Genomic DNA, 17383 nt, shown 5'->3' on the forward strand with positions numbered 1-17383 from the left:
CTACCTTGTTTTTGTGAATCGAAACTGAACTGTCTCGCCTTCAAATTCAAAAATTGCCAAATACGTATAAACCACCTCTCGCCCTCACCACTGTCTCGGCCTAGTAACAGTTTGCTATCTCGCCACTGTACTCGTTACGTGTAATCAAGCCATTAGAGTTTTCGGAAAGCAAATATGTACTTTCACTTTTGAGGATTAGCTTCTTCAGTGAACTGAAGTATCCTCGGTGGTTCTGTAGACCAACGATGCTCGTCGTTTGCAAGTAAACTTTGCAGTATTTCTAAATGGTTCATGATCAACTTCACTGTGACTCTTTTTACTTTAATTATTATTGGTATTGCGATTTTGTTCTTTGAAATAATAAATCTCGTTGAATTCGGAGAAATAACCAAAACCAACAGAATAGCAGGATGGTGCAAGACACATCTACGGACAGAAACAAAGGCCAAGATCTATAGGACAGTAGTTAGGCCAATTATGACTTACACTGTGGAAACAACACCTAACACCACAAGGACAAAAAGACTGATGGAAACGTGTGAAATGAAAATAGTCCGAGGTATCACAAGAAAATCAATTGTACAGCCATATAAGCAGAATGGGAGAAGGAAGACTGGTAAAGATAGCACGAGACAGATCACCAAACGGCCGAATTAGTATAGGAAGGCCAAGGAAGAGATGGAGTGACAACCTGGATATCTGATGAAGAGGCATCCGAAGATGGAGCAAGCCTATTAAGGAAGCAGGAAGAAGAAGAAGAAGAATTTGTAATTTTCTAAAAGATATCTTAAACATCACCCTCACTGTTTTCATTAGCAAATAAATTTTCTACTTTCCTTTCCACTTCAGAAGTCTAGATATTGTTTGTCTATAAATATTTGAGCTGAAACCGACTATGCGATTCTAGGTTTCCAGTTTCGTTTAGTTCGAAGAATAGAATAAATGGTTGCTTGTAATAGCACTAACCTGAATCTGATTTGTTGCATTCTTCATCAATAATTTTTTTGTGTCAACATTCACAATATGCATCCCTATTTTGGACAATACTGCTGTCGATATTAATAAATTTGAGGACTTAGTCAAATATGGAAAAACGATACCACCTGAGAAATATTATAATTATTATGACCTCTAATACTACTATATAAACTAGAACAAAAGTACGTGTACCTACATTAAGATAAAAAAATAATATAAATTATCAGCTATTGGGACTGTGCAAGTCCGGCAAAGCGACACCTGGTTTCTACGCTCAGCAACATTTTTCGCACTTTTAAGTATATTGGCCAAATATGTTAGTCCTGGTTACTGGATAATTGTCAAGGCCATAATCCAAAAAAAAATAAGAAAAAGTTAGATTCAGATTATGTTATTAAAACGTAAATAATTGTATGCAGTAAATATAATTAGTTATTAAAATGCAGTACTGCAAGCAAAATACAATTAATTAAATTTACCTTTATATTATAATAATTGCATATCATATCAATATTGTGGAGCAATATATAATTTTTCTTCTTCAGTGAGAGTAGGTATGAAATATACGTCAATTTGACATTTTCAATTGACAATACGAATTATTTAAGAAAGTTGCCAGATTTCTCCGCTATTCGCGCACGATCGTTTCTCGTATCCCCTCCAAGTACTTGCATACCTCGAATAGTTTATTAATAAAAAAAATATAATAAAGTGCTATTACTCTTTTAGCCCCCATGGGTACAATCTTCCATTAGAATATACCAAGTTAGCTGCTGAATGTAGCAGAGGTAGGCCATATAGTGGAAAAGAGGATATAGGAAAATACTTCGAAGACAGGCCCATTTGGATCTGCAAACCAGTCGCTCAAAGTCAAGGTCGAGGAATTTTTTTATTTAGGGTAAATATTAGTTATTTAGTATTATTATTAAGCTAATTATTATTAAGTGTAGCAATAAATTTATCTAAATTAATAATTACAGTTGAGTCCGGGAATCTTTACCCGTGCGTCATCATTTAAAGCATACGAAATAAGTCGATGATAAGTCGGAAATTGAAATTTACTAAACGCAACAGCAAGTCACTTACTATCACTTGTTGTTGCGTTTAGTAAATTTCAATTCCCGACTTATCATCGACTTATTTCGTATGCTTTAAATGATGACGCACGGGTAAAGATTCCCGGACTCAACTGTATATAAGGAACGACAGCTTTAGAGTTAATTCAACTCAGGGGTGCGAGCACGCTAAATAGAATTCTATTTTAGTGACGTCACGTTGCCTAGCAACCGTCGATTCTCCCATTGTGAAATTCGATTTTGTGACGTCAGCAAAATAGAATTCTATTTGGCGTGATCTCACCCGAGGGTCCAACACAATCGGTCGACATGTTTCTACTTTTTAGGGTCTTTAAGACCGCCTGTGGTGTATGTGTATTCTAAAGCGAAATAAGTCTGACTGTCTCACTAAATATAATTATAAAATATTATTTGCTGAGGGACGCGTTAGTGACATCTATCTAAATAGTCCTGTCGCCAGTAGGGGTACAACGGCCTCCTTAATTCAGATGGACTAACTCAAGTTTTCTTTATGTATTTTGACCCGTAGAACACGAATTTTTTGGGTAACAGTCGATCTGAATGTCGATAAGATTGTTATAAACAAAGAACTTGAGGAATCACATAACAGCGATTTTTCGTAAAACAAAACATTTTTTTTGTATTTTTTGGGTCATTCTAAGCAAAAAATGTTTTTACAAGTTTTTTCGTAGGATGCATAGTTTTCGACATAAATGCGGTTGAACTTTCAAAAAATCGAAAAATTGCAATTTTTGAACCCGAATAACTTTTGATTGAAAAATAAAATAGCAATTCTGCTCACCGCATTTGAAAGTTGAAGTCAAATTCTATCTGTTTTGATTATTTTCAATGCTAAAAAGTATTTGTTTATTGTTAAACAAAGCTATAAACACATAGTGATTGAATGATGTTTTCAATGCATTTCTAATTTGAAATCGAACGAGTAGGCGCGCATACAGAATTTCTACGTATATTACGTACATTAAAACGCATGCATTGGGGACGGGAAACACTATGTGTTTATAGCTTTGTTTAACAAATAAAAACTTAATTTTTAGCAATGTAAATAATCAAAACCGATAGAATTTGACTTGAACTTTCAAATGCAGTAAGCAGGATTGCTATTTTATTTTTTAATCAAAAGTTATTCCGGTGCAAAAATGGCACTTTTTCGATTTTTTGAAAGTTCAACCGCGTTTATCTCGAAAACTATGCATCCTACGAAAAAACTTGTAAGACCATTTTTTGCTGAGAATTACCCAAAAAATACAAAAAAAATATTTTCTTTTGCGAAAATTCGCTGCTATGTAATTCCTCAAGTTCTTTGTTTATAACAACCTTATCGACATCCGGATCAACTGTTACCCAAAATATTCGTGTTCTACGAGTCAAAATACATAAAAAAAAACTTGGGTAAGTCCATCTGTATTAAGGAGGCCGTTGTACCCCCCCTGGCGACAAGACTAAAATAAAAGAGACGAGAAAATTCTCTTATAGATTGAAATGCACACTCCTTATTAACAATCTATTGCCTGAGCTTTTTAAAATTTATAAAGCATGCAGGCCAATAAATAGCGGACATAGGAGAATCTACAAATTACATTCAGCACTTGTCCGCTAATCTAGATAAAATTCCAACAGAATTCTGCATCCTTAGTACTCAAACATGAGTAAAATAAAATAACGAAAGACAGTTTTATATTCAATTAGATTCAGGGTCCACCACCTCGGTCGAAACTTTCTTGAATAAAGAAATACTGAAAAGAATAAACACACCTACTCATCTGGTCAGTGCTATCAAAATGGGAAAGACGTCATATATCTAGGACACTTAATGCGCCATAGTGAATTTGAGCAGCTTCAGATAATATTAGATAATATTAGAAGGGAAGATCGAAGGCAAAATGGGTATAGGAAAAAAGAAAAAAATCTTGGATACGAAACATCATACATTGGACCCACACAACAGTAAATGACTTAATTCATCAAGCCCGAACAGAAAGATATTTGCCATATTGATCGCTAACCTCAATAGAGAAGGACTAATAATAAATAAAGCACTAATAATTATATATTAAAACACTTTATCGTATTAAATTTTAATTGACATTCCACTGATAAATACAAAAAAAAATACAGCAAAAAGTGATTTTTATATAATTTCTCGCATTTTTCCATGAGGTTTTCTTGTTATCCACTAATATAGTTATCTTGGTTATTAGATCTACCATCTATCTGTTTATTCTATGTAAGTCCTGAGTTTAATGTTACTCCAAGATAATTTACTTTACTCACCAGATTTAGATGTAATATTTAGGCTTAGAGTAACAAATTCCTCTTAATTTCCCCTTTACCCTTCTCGTAAATTTCGTGAGTTTGCTGACCTTTGAGCTTATATTAATGGATAAATGTCAAGTCCATTCTGTAACTTACAGTAAGAGACTTACATTATATTATCTCTGATTGCATCATTTGCGTCATCAGGTGACCCGCATGGCCCAAGACATAATGCCGAATCTACTATCAGTCCATCCATGACCTGATTCCACAACTTGTGGTTAATGAAAGTTAGTAAATACTAAAAAAAAAATTAAAGCACTCATGGGAGTGCCGACAGAAGTGAAAACTTCTTATAGTATATAAATTACGAACTCAATGCTTTTTCCCCATCCAAAAAGAAGTGCTATACCTATATTATATACGCGTTTCGTACGTTCTATGCTACTTATGTATATATACACGAGATGATACTATAAACAAGAAAATAATATATTGCGCATCCTGAAAGGAGGGGGAGTTGTGACGCAACTGGAGACCGGCACGTTCGTAATGGTTCGTAACGTCCGATTAGTTTGAATCTTTCGCGGTTGTGAGATAAGTGTATTTTATATTTTATCTTTGTAAAAGTGAGATGTCTTTTATAGACAAATAACACAAAGAAATCGTTTAATATTATTTTGCTAACTGAATAATTTCATGACATAATGCACACAAATCCCATTTAACTTTAACAAGAATTCAAATTCAAATTGGTCTCCAGTTACGGCATTATGCTCGAACTCGGACGTATTTGGGCTACGGGAAGATAGTGTCTGGATATATTTAATATCATGTACATACACATAATATATATACGTACGAAATTTAGTTCGGCAAAGTGCTGACGGTTGCAAACTCAATACTTTTTCCCCATCTAAAAAGTGCACAACGTCCCTAAAGAAGTTTTCACTTAAAAAATTTATTTCGTCGAAGCAACGACGGTCGCTAATTTAATACTTTTTCCCCATCTAAAAAGTGCACAACGTCCCTAAAGAAGTTTTCACTTCAAAAATTTATTTCGCCGAAGCGATAACGGTCGCTAATTTAATATTTCTTCCCCATCAAAAAAGTGCACAACGTTCCTCAAGAAATTTTCATTTCAAAAATTTATTTCACCGAAGCGATGACGGTTGCTAATTCAACACTATTTCCCCATCTAAAAAGTGTATAACGTCCCTAAAAAATTTTCGCTTCAAAAATTTATTTCGTCGAAGCAATGACGGTCGCGATGACGGTCGCTAATTCAATACTTTTTCTTCATCTAAAAAGGGCACAACGTCCCTAAATAAGTTTTCACTTCAAAAATTTATTTCGTTAAAGCAATGACGGTCGCTAATTCAATACTTTTTCCCCATCTAAAAAGGGCACAACGTCCCTAAAGAAGTGTTCACTTCAAAAATTTATTTTCGTCGAAGCAATGGCGGTAGCTAATTCAATACTTTTTCTCAATCTAAAAAGGGCAAAACGTCCCTAAAGAACTTTTCAGTTCAAAAATGTATTGTCGTCGAAGCAATGAGTGTCGCGATAACGGTCGCTAATTCAATAATTTTTCCCCATCAAAAAAGGGCAAAACGTCCCTAAAGAAGTTTTCACTTCAAAACATCATTTCGTCAGAGCAATGACGGTCGCTAATTCAATACTTTTTACCCATCTAAAAAATGTACAACGTCCCTAAAGAAGTTTTCACTTCAAAAATTTATTTCGTCGAAGCAATGACGGGTGGGATGGTGGTCGCTAATTCAATACTTTTTCGCCATTTAAAAAGGGCACAACGTTTCTACAGAAGTTTTCACTTCCAAAAATTTATTTCGCCGAAGCGATGACGGTCACTAATTCAAGACTTTTTCCCCACCTAAAAAGTGCACAAGATCCCTAAAGAAGTTTTCACTTCAAAAATTTATTTCGTCGAAGCAATAACGGTCGCTAATTTAATATTTTTTCCCATCTAAAAAGTGCACAACGTCTCTAAAGAACTTTTCACTTCAAAAATTTATTTCTTCGAAGCGATGACGGTTGCTAATTAAATAATTTTCCCCATCTAAACAGTGCATAATGTCCTTAAAGAAGTATTCACTTCAAAAATTTATTTCGTCGAACCAATAACGGTCGCGATGACGATCGCTAATTCATTACTTTTTCAACCATCTAAAAAGTGCACAACGTCTCTAAAGAAGTTTTTACTTCAATAATATTACTATTATTATACGTACATTATAATATTTTACGTATAAAATTTATTTCGTCGAAGCGATGACGGTCGCAAAATAAATCCTTTTTCCCCATCTAAAAATAGGTTTTACATTTATTTTAAATTTAAAACTTCTATACAATTTATGTACAGGGTGGTGAATCGCAAAACGTGCCATAGGAAACTCAATGTAAAATTCTAAATTGTTAAATTCCTGCTTCCCTAATTATTTTACTTCAAGTCATAAGAGGCTATTTGTAGAGGATTAAAATCTGTATTAAACACAAAAGTTAAAATTGTTCTACAATTTAAACACATTCCAAAATTTAAAAAAATATCTGCTATTGCCACAGTAGGTACGTGTGTAAAAGTTAGGCCCACGTTATTATTTAACTGATTGTTCTCACACTGTTGACTATATAAAACATTTTTATTATTATTACTTTCTCCTTAACTGAGCGTATCTTATCATTTTTATTATTTTTTAAACAAGAAATGATAAAATAAAAAATTTGACCGTTCAAATATTTATAATAACTTAATTGTGACCGAACGCAACCGACACATTATGGCACTGTGTATGGCCTAACTTTGGCGTAATTCTGTGAAAAATTTATTATACTTTTACAAAGTTTTGGAATATGTTTAATTCGTAGAACAATTTTAACACTTGTTTTCAATACAGATTTCAATCCTCTACAAATAGTTTCTCATGTGTTTTGATGTAAAATAATTAGGGAGGCAGGAATTCAACAGTTTAAAATTTTACATTGAATTTCCTATGGCCCGTTTTCCAATTCACCACCCGGTATACATACACATAGTATATAGATACGTACAAAATTTATTTCGCCGAAGAGATGACGGCCGCGATGACGGTCGCGAAATAAATCCTGTTTCCCATCCTAAAATAGGTTTTACATTTATTTTAAATTTAAATACTTCTATACAATTTATATATACATACACATAATATACCTGTACAAAATTTATTCCGCCGAAGCGATGACGGTCGCGATGATGGTCGCGAAATCAATTTTTTTCCCATCCTAAAATAGGTTTTACATTTATTTTAAATTTAAATACCTCTACACAATTTATATATACATACACATAATATATAGCATAAGCGATGACGGTCGCAATGACGCTCGCGATGACGGTAGCGATTACGATCGCGATTACGGTCGCGATGACAGTCGCGAATTCAATGCTTTTTCTCCTATCCAAAAATCGCGCAACGTCCCTAAAGAAGTTTTCACTTCAATAATCATTCGTAGACTACAAATATATGCATTTTTCCTTCAATTTTTTTCCTGTCATTTCATCTGAAATTATTTGACAATGTTAAATTCAAAACAGAAATGAAAATAATTTGAATTTCAACCAACTCCAGAAAAATGTAATATTAAAAAATATCGCCCACCAAAATCCTAATCTTCTTTTATGAAGTTAGTTCAACTCCTTTTAGACCGGTCTTTTATATGAGGCGCTCAGAGCAACAGACAGTGGCCTAACCTCAAAAACGAAGTTTTGAGATAAATGCAATCTTTGCATTCGTATTTCTATTATGCTTATGGGATGACGCTACAAATTATGTAGCGCCATTTAGCCAAATATAGAGGTAGGTTGTGTGGACCTTTGCTAATCCGAAGTTATAATGTTGCTGCTTTTATTGATATATTAATCTAAAAATGCTCAATTTGTGGCTTAGACCACGGCTGCTTTGGGCGCGTGATATATAAACCTACTTTAGAAAGTAACACATAAAAATTATTATTTTTATATTTTTAGAAACTAAGCGAGCTTAACTACGATACAAATACGATAGTTCAAAGGTATATTGAAAAACCTTTACTAATAGGAGGGTACAAATTCGACTTACGGCTCTACGTATGCATTCCATCATACCACCCTGTAACTATTTACATGTACAGAGAGGGTCTTGCCAGATTTGGCACGGATAAATTTAGCTTAAATGATCTACGAAACCCTTTTAGGCATTTGACGAATTCGTCGATTAACAAACTGGGACCAGGCTATACGGAAATGAAGGATCGCGTAGGATCAGGTAAATATTAAAAATATCTCCATACGTATTTACTTACTTACCAATAGTAAACAAAATCCACGAGGAAAATAAATTCCTGTAGCTGGCTGTATACCATAAATCATAACAAATGGTTAAATTCCTTTGTAAAAGGTATATATGAATAAGAAAATCCCTAAAAAGGGTTACATCACAGAACGTTTTCGGCATACTAATTCCATGATCAGTGCTTATTGGAGGTTAATGTACCGGGTGTCCCAATAAGAATGGCTCTCGGCCATATCTCAGTAACCGTTTATAGTAGAGCTTTGAAATAAAAAATTTTATAACAAAAGTTGCCTCAGGAAAAGCCTGGAAAATATTTTCATAATTGTGGGTCCACTGCTAGAAGGCGTAATTGAATATCAAAAATAAAAAAATCAAAATTTTACAAAATTTTCCTAATGAAGGGGCACAGGAAATCCGATGATTGTATTCTTCATCAAATTCTGCGCATATCTAATTTAACAAGTTTAACTCTACCTTTGCAAATAAGAGGTGGGGGTGAGTGGGAACCTTGTTATGAAAAAATGGCTGTAAGTCCGGTTCTGCTAAATCAAATTTTGAAAACTGAATCTTGTTGAAGACAGATCTTTTTCTTCAATGTAAGCGTGATAATTTTGAACCATCCTAATAAGTAATAAGCCAGCTGGGAGGCGTTATTTAATTTTTTTCAGAAATCTAGTTTTCTTTGGAAAATATTAAATACAAGTATGCATTTTTAATCATACTTTATAAAATTAGATTAAATTAGCAATAGAATAGCGAAAACCGCATGAAGATACCTTTTTTCTATCTCAAGATATCTCGAGAAACGTGTAAATTTTGTTACTATCACTGTTACTATCACCGGTAAGCTAAGTTAATGAAAAGTAGTGTGCTGTGGAAAAAAACAAAATAACATTTTCCAGATGTCAACGTATAAAAATATAATTAATTAAAACAACAATATAAAGAGAAACAATATTATTAAAATTAAATATAACACAGAACAAAAAGAACTACTTAGTGACGACCTAAATATTCAAATTGTTGCCCATCATACACTACTCTAGGATACATTATCCAGAGAATACTAAACGCCATTCAAAGCATATCGAAAGCAGAAATTGATACTGCTGTTCAATCTACTCTTGAAAGAGTAAATGTTTGCAACGAAAATGATGGGCAAAAATTTGAACGTGTATGTCATCACTAAATAGTTGTTTTTATTTCTTTGTAATAGGGCTTTTCAACGCTTCTCATTTGTTTCAAGCCTCTGTCATATGCCGTATAATCCGTGTATAATATTAATATACGAGATATGAACGAGGCTCGAAACAAATGAAAAGACCTAAAATACGTTGACAGCTGGAAAATGTTTCTTTGTTGTTTCCATAGCACACTACTTTTAATTAATTTCGTTTACCGGTGACAGTAACAGTTATGTTTTTAAATTTACACGTTTTGTAAGATATCTCGAGATAGAAAAAAAGGTATTAACATGCGGTTTTCGCTATTCTGTTGCTAATTTTGTCTAATTTTGTAATATGGTATTAAAAATGCATGTTTGTATTTAATATTTTCCAAGGAACACTAGATTTCTGAAAAAAATTAAATAACGCCTTCTAGCTGGCATATTACTCAGTAAGTTGGTTGGAAATCATAACTTTTACATTGACGAAAAAGATCTGTCTTCAACAAGACCAAGTTTGCAAAATTTGATTAAGCAGAACCGGACTCATAGCCAGTTTTTCATAACAAGGTTGCCACTCACCCCCACGTCTTATTTCCAAAGGTAGACCTAAACTTGTCAAATCAAATATGCGTAGAATTTTATGAAGAATACGACGATCGGATTTCCAGTGCCCCTTCATTAGGAAAATTTTGTAAAATTTAGATTTTTTAATTTTTGATATTCAATTACGCCCTCTAGCGGTGGTCCCAAAATTATGAAAATAATTTCCAGGCATTTCCTGAGGCAACTTCTGTTATAAAATTTTTTATTTCAAAGCTCTACTATAAACGGTTCCTGAGATATGGCCGAGAGTCATTCTTATTGGGACACCCGGTACATGCCTGAGCCGCCCAAAATATTTGGGTAGTTGCCATAATGAGGGTACCATTTAGAGTCCGTTATGTGAAGTTCTACCCTCTGGATATTGTAACTAGCGTGGGGAGAATCCTGTGATCCCTCCGGTTAAATCTAGAAATATTTTAAATTATTTATCTATATCTATATTATGTCACCTATATCTATATAAATAGTTTAAACTCTATCTTCTAATCCAGAAATATTTAGTAAAAAAATATTTAAGTAGTTGCCATATAAGGGTGCCATTTAGAGTTCGTTATGTGAGTTTCTACCCTCTGGACATTGCAACTAACGTGGGGAGAATCCTGTGTTGCCTCAGGTTAAATCCAGAAATATTTTAAACATGACACTTTTTAATAACAATGTAATCATTTTAAAAACTTTATAACATTTAAACGCGTTTTACCCAAATATTGCGGTGGCTTAGGCATGTACTTCTTTCGTCTTCTTCTTCACGTACCATATCAGAATTATACGACGTAGGTGATGACCATTGCGATGGCTTCTCGATCTTCTGCAATATGGAATAATTATTGTCCTGTATTAATTTGATATCTGAGCCCATTCACGAATGTTTTTCAACCAAGGAACTTGTTTTCTTCCTGCATCTCTACGGCCCACTATTTTGCCTTTCAGGATCAGTTGTAATATTTTATATCGATTTCACCTCATTATATGTCCCAGATAAGACATTTACCGGTGTTTAACAGTCCTTAGCAGTTCTCTATCTTTGTTGACCCTCTTTAGTACTTCTTCATTAGTTTTTCTTGATGTCCAAGATATCTACAGGATCTGTCTATGAATCCACATTTTTAGTGTTTTAATTCTGTTCGTTATCGATACTTTTAGCGTCCATACTTCTGCACCATACAACAGCACCGACAAAACATAGCATTTAATCGTTCTTTGTCTGAGTTCTAAACTGAGATGATTATTGCAAATAAATGACCTCATTTCCATAAAAGTAGTTTTAGTCATTGCTATTCTGCGTTTTATTTCTATGTCTGGATCTAGTTGGTCCGTTGTCATAATTCCCAATTTTGTCATTTTTTAAACTCTCTCAACTTGGACTCCATTTAATTGAAGCTCTCTATCTGGATGTGGGTCACGATTAAAAAATAAAACATTGGTGTTTTTGAGTTTATTTTAATGCCCACTTCTTCTCCTACCTCGTGAATACGATCAAGCAGAATTTGGAGACCTTCAATATCTGACAGAATTACTGTATCGTCCCCGTATCTAATCACATTGAATAACTTCCCGTTGATTTTTATTCCATATTGCTACCTCTCAAGTAATTTTTTAAGTAACTGGTTCGAGTAAACATTAAAAAATGTTGGTGACAAAATGCAACCTTATCTGACTCCTCGTAGTCTGGGGATTTCGTGGGTGTAGTTGTCACCAATTTTTACTGTAGCAGTTTGATTTAAGTACAAATTTTTGATGACACAAATATCTTTGTCATAAATTCCTATATTTTTCAGCATCTGCTTTAATTTTACATGATGTACTTGATCGAATGGTTTTTCGAAGTCGACGACGCATGCAAATATATATTTTCTTTGGTAACAGCATTTTTCGAATAGGATGTTTAGCGCAAAAAGTGCTCCCTGGTTCCCATAGCATTTTTAAAACCAAATTGAGTATCTTCGAGATCTTCTTCGCATTTGCGTTTAATTCTGTTGTGAAGTATTCTTAGAAAAATATTAAGAGTGTGGCTCATTATGCTAAATATTCGAATTAGTCTGGAATGGCATGTACATTAACCTGCAATAAGCACTGATGATGGAATTAGTATTCCGAAAACTTTCGGTAATGTAACTATTTTTAGGGATTTTTTATAAATATACCTTTTACAAAGGAATTTAACTATTTTTTACTAACTAATTTTTTTTAAGGTTGTAAATGGACACTTCGGCAATTACGAAGATATTTCCAACAGGCTGGCATTTCAGACTGGTTGTTATGGCAACGAATAACTTCACTGGTAATCCTGACGGTACTAAGCCATGTTAGTCAGATTCCTCCCACTGTAAATTGTTTCGAATTTTTTGGATTCGATGTCTTGATCGACAGTTCTCTAAGACCCTGGCTACTCGAAGTTAGTACATATTAGTTTATTAGCCTGAGTCAACTATTAATGTAAAGGTGTTCACATGTTTATCTAATTTATTTTGATTATTATGGTTTATTTCTATAATATGTTACCGGCCAAACCCGATTTCAGGACAAATCCTGATCGCGATAATATAAACTAGTTTGGCCTAAGTCAAACTAGTTTGTTCTAAACGCAGAAGAAGGGTAAGCTAGTTTAGCCTAAGCCAAACTAGTTTATTCTGATATTACTACGGACACTCCAGGATAAACATAAGCATTAGACTATACCTACAAAACCAAAATACATAGTACACTTAATAAAATACTCTGCAATTAGAAAATAATTATTTTTATTAAAACGATAATGATTTGTCTTTAAAACTAATGGACAATGGGCAATTATTGATGTTACAAACAATCATATTATAAAAAATAATTAGTATTTTTTTATAAAAGCAATAATTATAACTCAATTATAAAAATTATTATTTATTTTTCCATGGAGCGCTTTGGTGACACTTAGAATTGCAAAGTATCATTGTCTTCCAACCCTTACATTATATTATATTATGTTTGTGGAACAGTTTTTGTTGCTGCTGCATTTGACAAAACCTTCTCCTGATCCAACTGAATCTCTCGTAACTGCAACCTTTACCGATATTTTACAGCTTTATTTTAGATCTGCTACCAAAAAAAGTTTGATGGAAAATGTCGAATTCTGATCTGAAAAAAAAAATTAAGAACGTATTTGAGACATTAGCACCCCAATAAGTTAGATAAATTATTAAATAGAAAAAAAAAATAAAACCCGGAATATAGTTTCTTACGTACACCACGTTTAGTGCCAACTTTGTAAAATCGTTCGTCATTTGTCTGAAGAATAACTTCAATGATGTATATGAGAACATCTTGCCTGTGTCAACTTATGTAATAGGTAACTATTGTCAAATTTCCATAAATATTTTCCGAGTTCTGAATTTTTATTTTTTTAGACTTTGAGATGTGCTTTGGAAAAGGCATTTTCCGCCTACATCAATGCAATTTTCATTTGTCCCTGATGTTAAATGGTCAGCGGATTTCCTGAAGCTCTCTCGAATCGAATGCAAAATGTTTTATAACGGTCCGTCTTACTTTAAAAAAGTTGAAGTGTAATGTTTATTTCCTCGCCTATGCCTCTTACTTTAAAAAAGTTGAGGTGTAATGTTTATTTCCTCGCCTATGTGGTATGAAATACTGTCTCTGGCTGTACCGTGAAAACTTCTGAGTATGTGTCACCTTGATATTCATTTGACTCTCTACAAATGTTTAGTTCTCTGGGATAGGGCTCAGATGATTGATCTTTGTGTATCTGCGAAATTATTTGACTTGGCCTATTTGAGATTGAGTCTTCTTTCTACTAATAGAAATTTTAGTTTTCCTTATTTTTGCGTTTACTTGTATTCTTATGGGATTATATTGGGTCTTTGGGATTGATTCATAGACTTTTTTGATGCATTGAACCTGGATGTTGAATCTTGAAGCACTTCTCTGGGTTGTAACTTCTTCTTCAGATTTTACTGGTAAGGAACTGGGGCAATTTTCGGTCACGTAATTGATGTAATAAGGCTTGTTATTGGATTCTGTTCACTTATCCGATAAATATTCGTTCATTAGTTCATAATATGAGTATTTATTTCTTTAATATGATATGAATATACAGAGTGAGTCTTATGTATGGAAACACTCTGTTATATCGGAAATGGCTTCCACGATTTTTATAGGTTTTGGTCGGTAAGGATTTTCTAATGCGGCCGAGTGTAAATTACATTGTTTTCCGATCTTCCGTTTTTCTGTAAATCTTGTGAACTTTCTTATTTTAAATGGAACACTTGATATATTTTTTGTTTTTTGAAGTCCCTAAGAAATACTTATTATGTTTCATGTAATATTCCCTATAACTAAATGCCATAATTTCGGAGTAATTGCAACATTTATTTTTAAAAAAGTTTTTAATCAAATTCTAAAAATGATTTGTTTGCAGGTATAATTATTTTCAAATTTTCATATTACATAAAATTTTTTTTTAAAAATTATATAAAAATTATATAAAATTATATAAAAATTATAAAAGTTTTTTGTATTTTTTCCATACAGTTAATCGTTTCCCAGTTACAAACAATTTAAAACTGAAAATTATAAAAAAATGACGATTTTTAAGGTTTAAAAACACAAATAAAAAATATTATTTTTGAAACTACGAAGTGCCTTAATTCAAGATCAAACCTTGTTTTATCAGCTACCGATAAGTAATTTGGGCTATGTAATTCATTTTAAAACATTGTTTTTTATTTGTTAATGCAGTCCGATCTCACGTCCTCCCATTTGCGCTTCATTAACAATTAAAAAACAATGTTTTAGAATAAAATTTGTCAAAAATTCGTACAGGGAGCTGATAGAAGAAGGTTTGAGCTTGAATTTAGGTATTTAGTAATTTCAAAAATTATATTTTTTACTTGTGTTTTTGAACCTTGAAAATCGTCATTTTTCGTTTTTTTTTTAGTTTTAAATTGTTTATAACCCGAAAACGAATAAATAGAGAAAAACAGATATCTTTGGTTCCTAATGATCTAAAGAACCTAAAATAATAATCTACCCTGACCGAAAAAATTTGATTTTTATAATTTGTTTAAATACTTATTTAAAAATAAATGTAGCAATAACTCCAAAATTATGGCATTTAAGTATAGGGAATATAATATGAAAATAATTAGTATTTCTAAAGGACTTCAAAACACAAAACATATACAGGGTAGTCCATTTGAAATAAGAAAGTTTACTAGATTTCCAGAAAAATGGAAGATCTGACAACAACGTAATTACAACTATAATATCGGCCGCATTAGAAAACGCTAACCCACCAAAATCTATAAAAATCCTGCAAGCAGAGGGGTTCTATACATAAAACTCACTCTGTATTTTTCCGTTAGCTATCTTTTTTTAATATGAAACAATAATAATTATTTGTTTTCTTTAAAGGTCAATTTAAGTCCTGCTTTAAGCAACGACTGTGATGCTGATAGATTAGTTAAGAAACCAATGCTGCATGATATGTTTGATCTTTTGGGATTACCATTATACAACACTGGTTTGGCAATATTCGACATATTTTCTGACGAACCAGATGATAGTAAGTAAGTAAAAAAATTAATATATTACAAAAAGAAAGTATTATTCTATTTATATTATAGGGAAGATCAAGAAAATTCCAAGTTGTCGCTAATGAACACTATATCGGTGGTAAATGCAGCGGGAAGATGGAGGAGAAAACAAAAGAAAATGTCAGCTATTCAGTCTAGGTCCAATTCTGCCATACGAATCAAAAGTAGGGCTACATCTGCCAACAATTTTCAAAGTAATTATTTTATTTTAATCTTGCATAGGTCTGTCACTGCTAACGAACATAATGTATTTGTAGTTTGATAGAAAACTAAAAAAAAAGAAAATGAAGAGTGTTTGTCCAATAATTTCTATTTGGAAATACAACTGATCTTTCCTTATTTGGTGATCCAATGAATTTGCGATTCTTATCAATACTTTATTTTTGGCTACGACTATTGAATAGAGAATAGAGCAGTCTCGTACTCCGGAATTAACCGAGAGAGAAAACTCGGATTTTTTCCACACTACAGTTGGATGAGAGCTTTAAACTAAATCTATTTTTCTTTAAGAGCCATCTCCCAACCGGAGGCTAGATATCGTCATCACTATCTTTACTCTATCTAACATTGCTCTGAAGAGTTCTATAGAACGGCATTTAAACCAGTGTCTTGAATTCTTCAACTATGACACTCCCTTTTCTATACCCCTTCCTCCTCTTATCTTATTCTTATTTAGTACACCTTAATAATTGAAATATTTTAAATAAAATGCAAATATAATATAATAAACTTTATTAGGTGGCTATTGATTATTCTGTTTTCCTTTGCAGTATATCAAGCTGGCTTCACTAACTACATTTATCCATCAGTTTCTATCTTGGGTCATATCAATATCAATTTCCTTCAGAAAAATGCACTGTTTAAGCGCCAACAAAGAAGATCTTGTGGGCCTCGCTTTAACAGGGCAGATCTTTCTCTTCTACTTATTCTAGGACTATAACTCCTAGCAATTCTTCGATTTGGATGACGATCATCTCGACGTTGAATATGCCCTAACTAACTTAACATATATGTTCTTTCACTTTGTTATCAATTTCTGCAGCCGCTAGATTTCCCCTAATGCGTTTCCTCCTTCTCTATCTTCCCTCCTTCAAAAATATTTAGCGGCGTCATGTAATTTGTTTGACTATTTCTGTCCAATTATCTCTCTCGTGTGCGTCTTGTTTTGCTTCGGAGAATGAGTACTCAGTCATGCCCCTTATTTGGTCAGATCATCCTACTAAAGATCTTCCTCTGGTTCTTTTGCTCTCTACGTTACCTTCAACTATTATTCATTCCATGCCTTCTCTTCTAGTTATATGTCCAAAATATCTCCGTAAGTACATTTTGGTTGATAGTTGTGGTATGTCTAGTTTTTTATGTTAA

The 17383-nt window shown here is 33.0% G+C and overlaps 1 protein-coding gene across 3 annotated transcripts in view; it reads left to right on the plus strand.

The window, feature by feature from the left end:
* Positions 1-17383, plus strand: part of LOC114332797 (probable tubulin polyglutamylase TTLL2) — a 312654-nt gene that overhangs the window by 260961 nt on the left and 34310 nt on the right. For 2 of the 3 annotated variants that reach the window (XM_050645638.1, XM_028282572.2), the window contains 5 exons: positions 1708-1876; positions 8356-8632; positions 12623-12825; positions 15837-15987; positions 16027-16212. In XM_050645638.1, coding sequence (XP_050501595.1) covers positions 1708-1876; positions 8356-8632; positions 12623-12825; positions 15837-15987; positions 16027-16212 — 986 coding nt within the window. Of the gene's footprint in view, positions 1-1707; positions 1877-8355; positions 8633-12622; positions 12826-15836; positions 15992-16026; positions 16213-17383 lie in introns of all 3 variants that reach the window. The other variant, XM_050645643.1, reaches the window with a different exon arrangement.

The sequence above is a fragment of the Diabrotica virgifera genome, chromosome 1, assembly GCF_917563875.1.
Source record: "Diabrotica virgifera virgifera chromosome 1, PGI_DIABVI_V3a".
Taxonomy (NCBI): Eukaryota; Metazoa; Arthropoda; class Insecta; order Coleoptera; family Chrysomelidae; genus Diabrotica; species Diabrotica virgifera.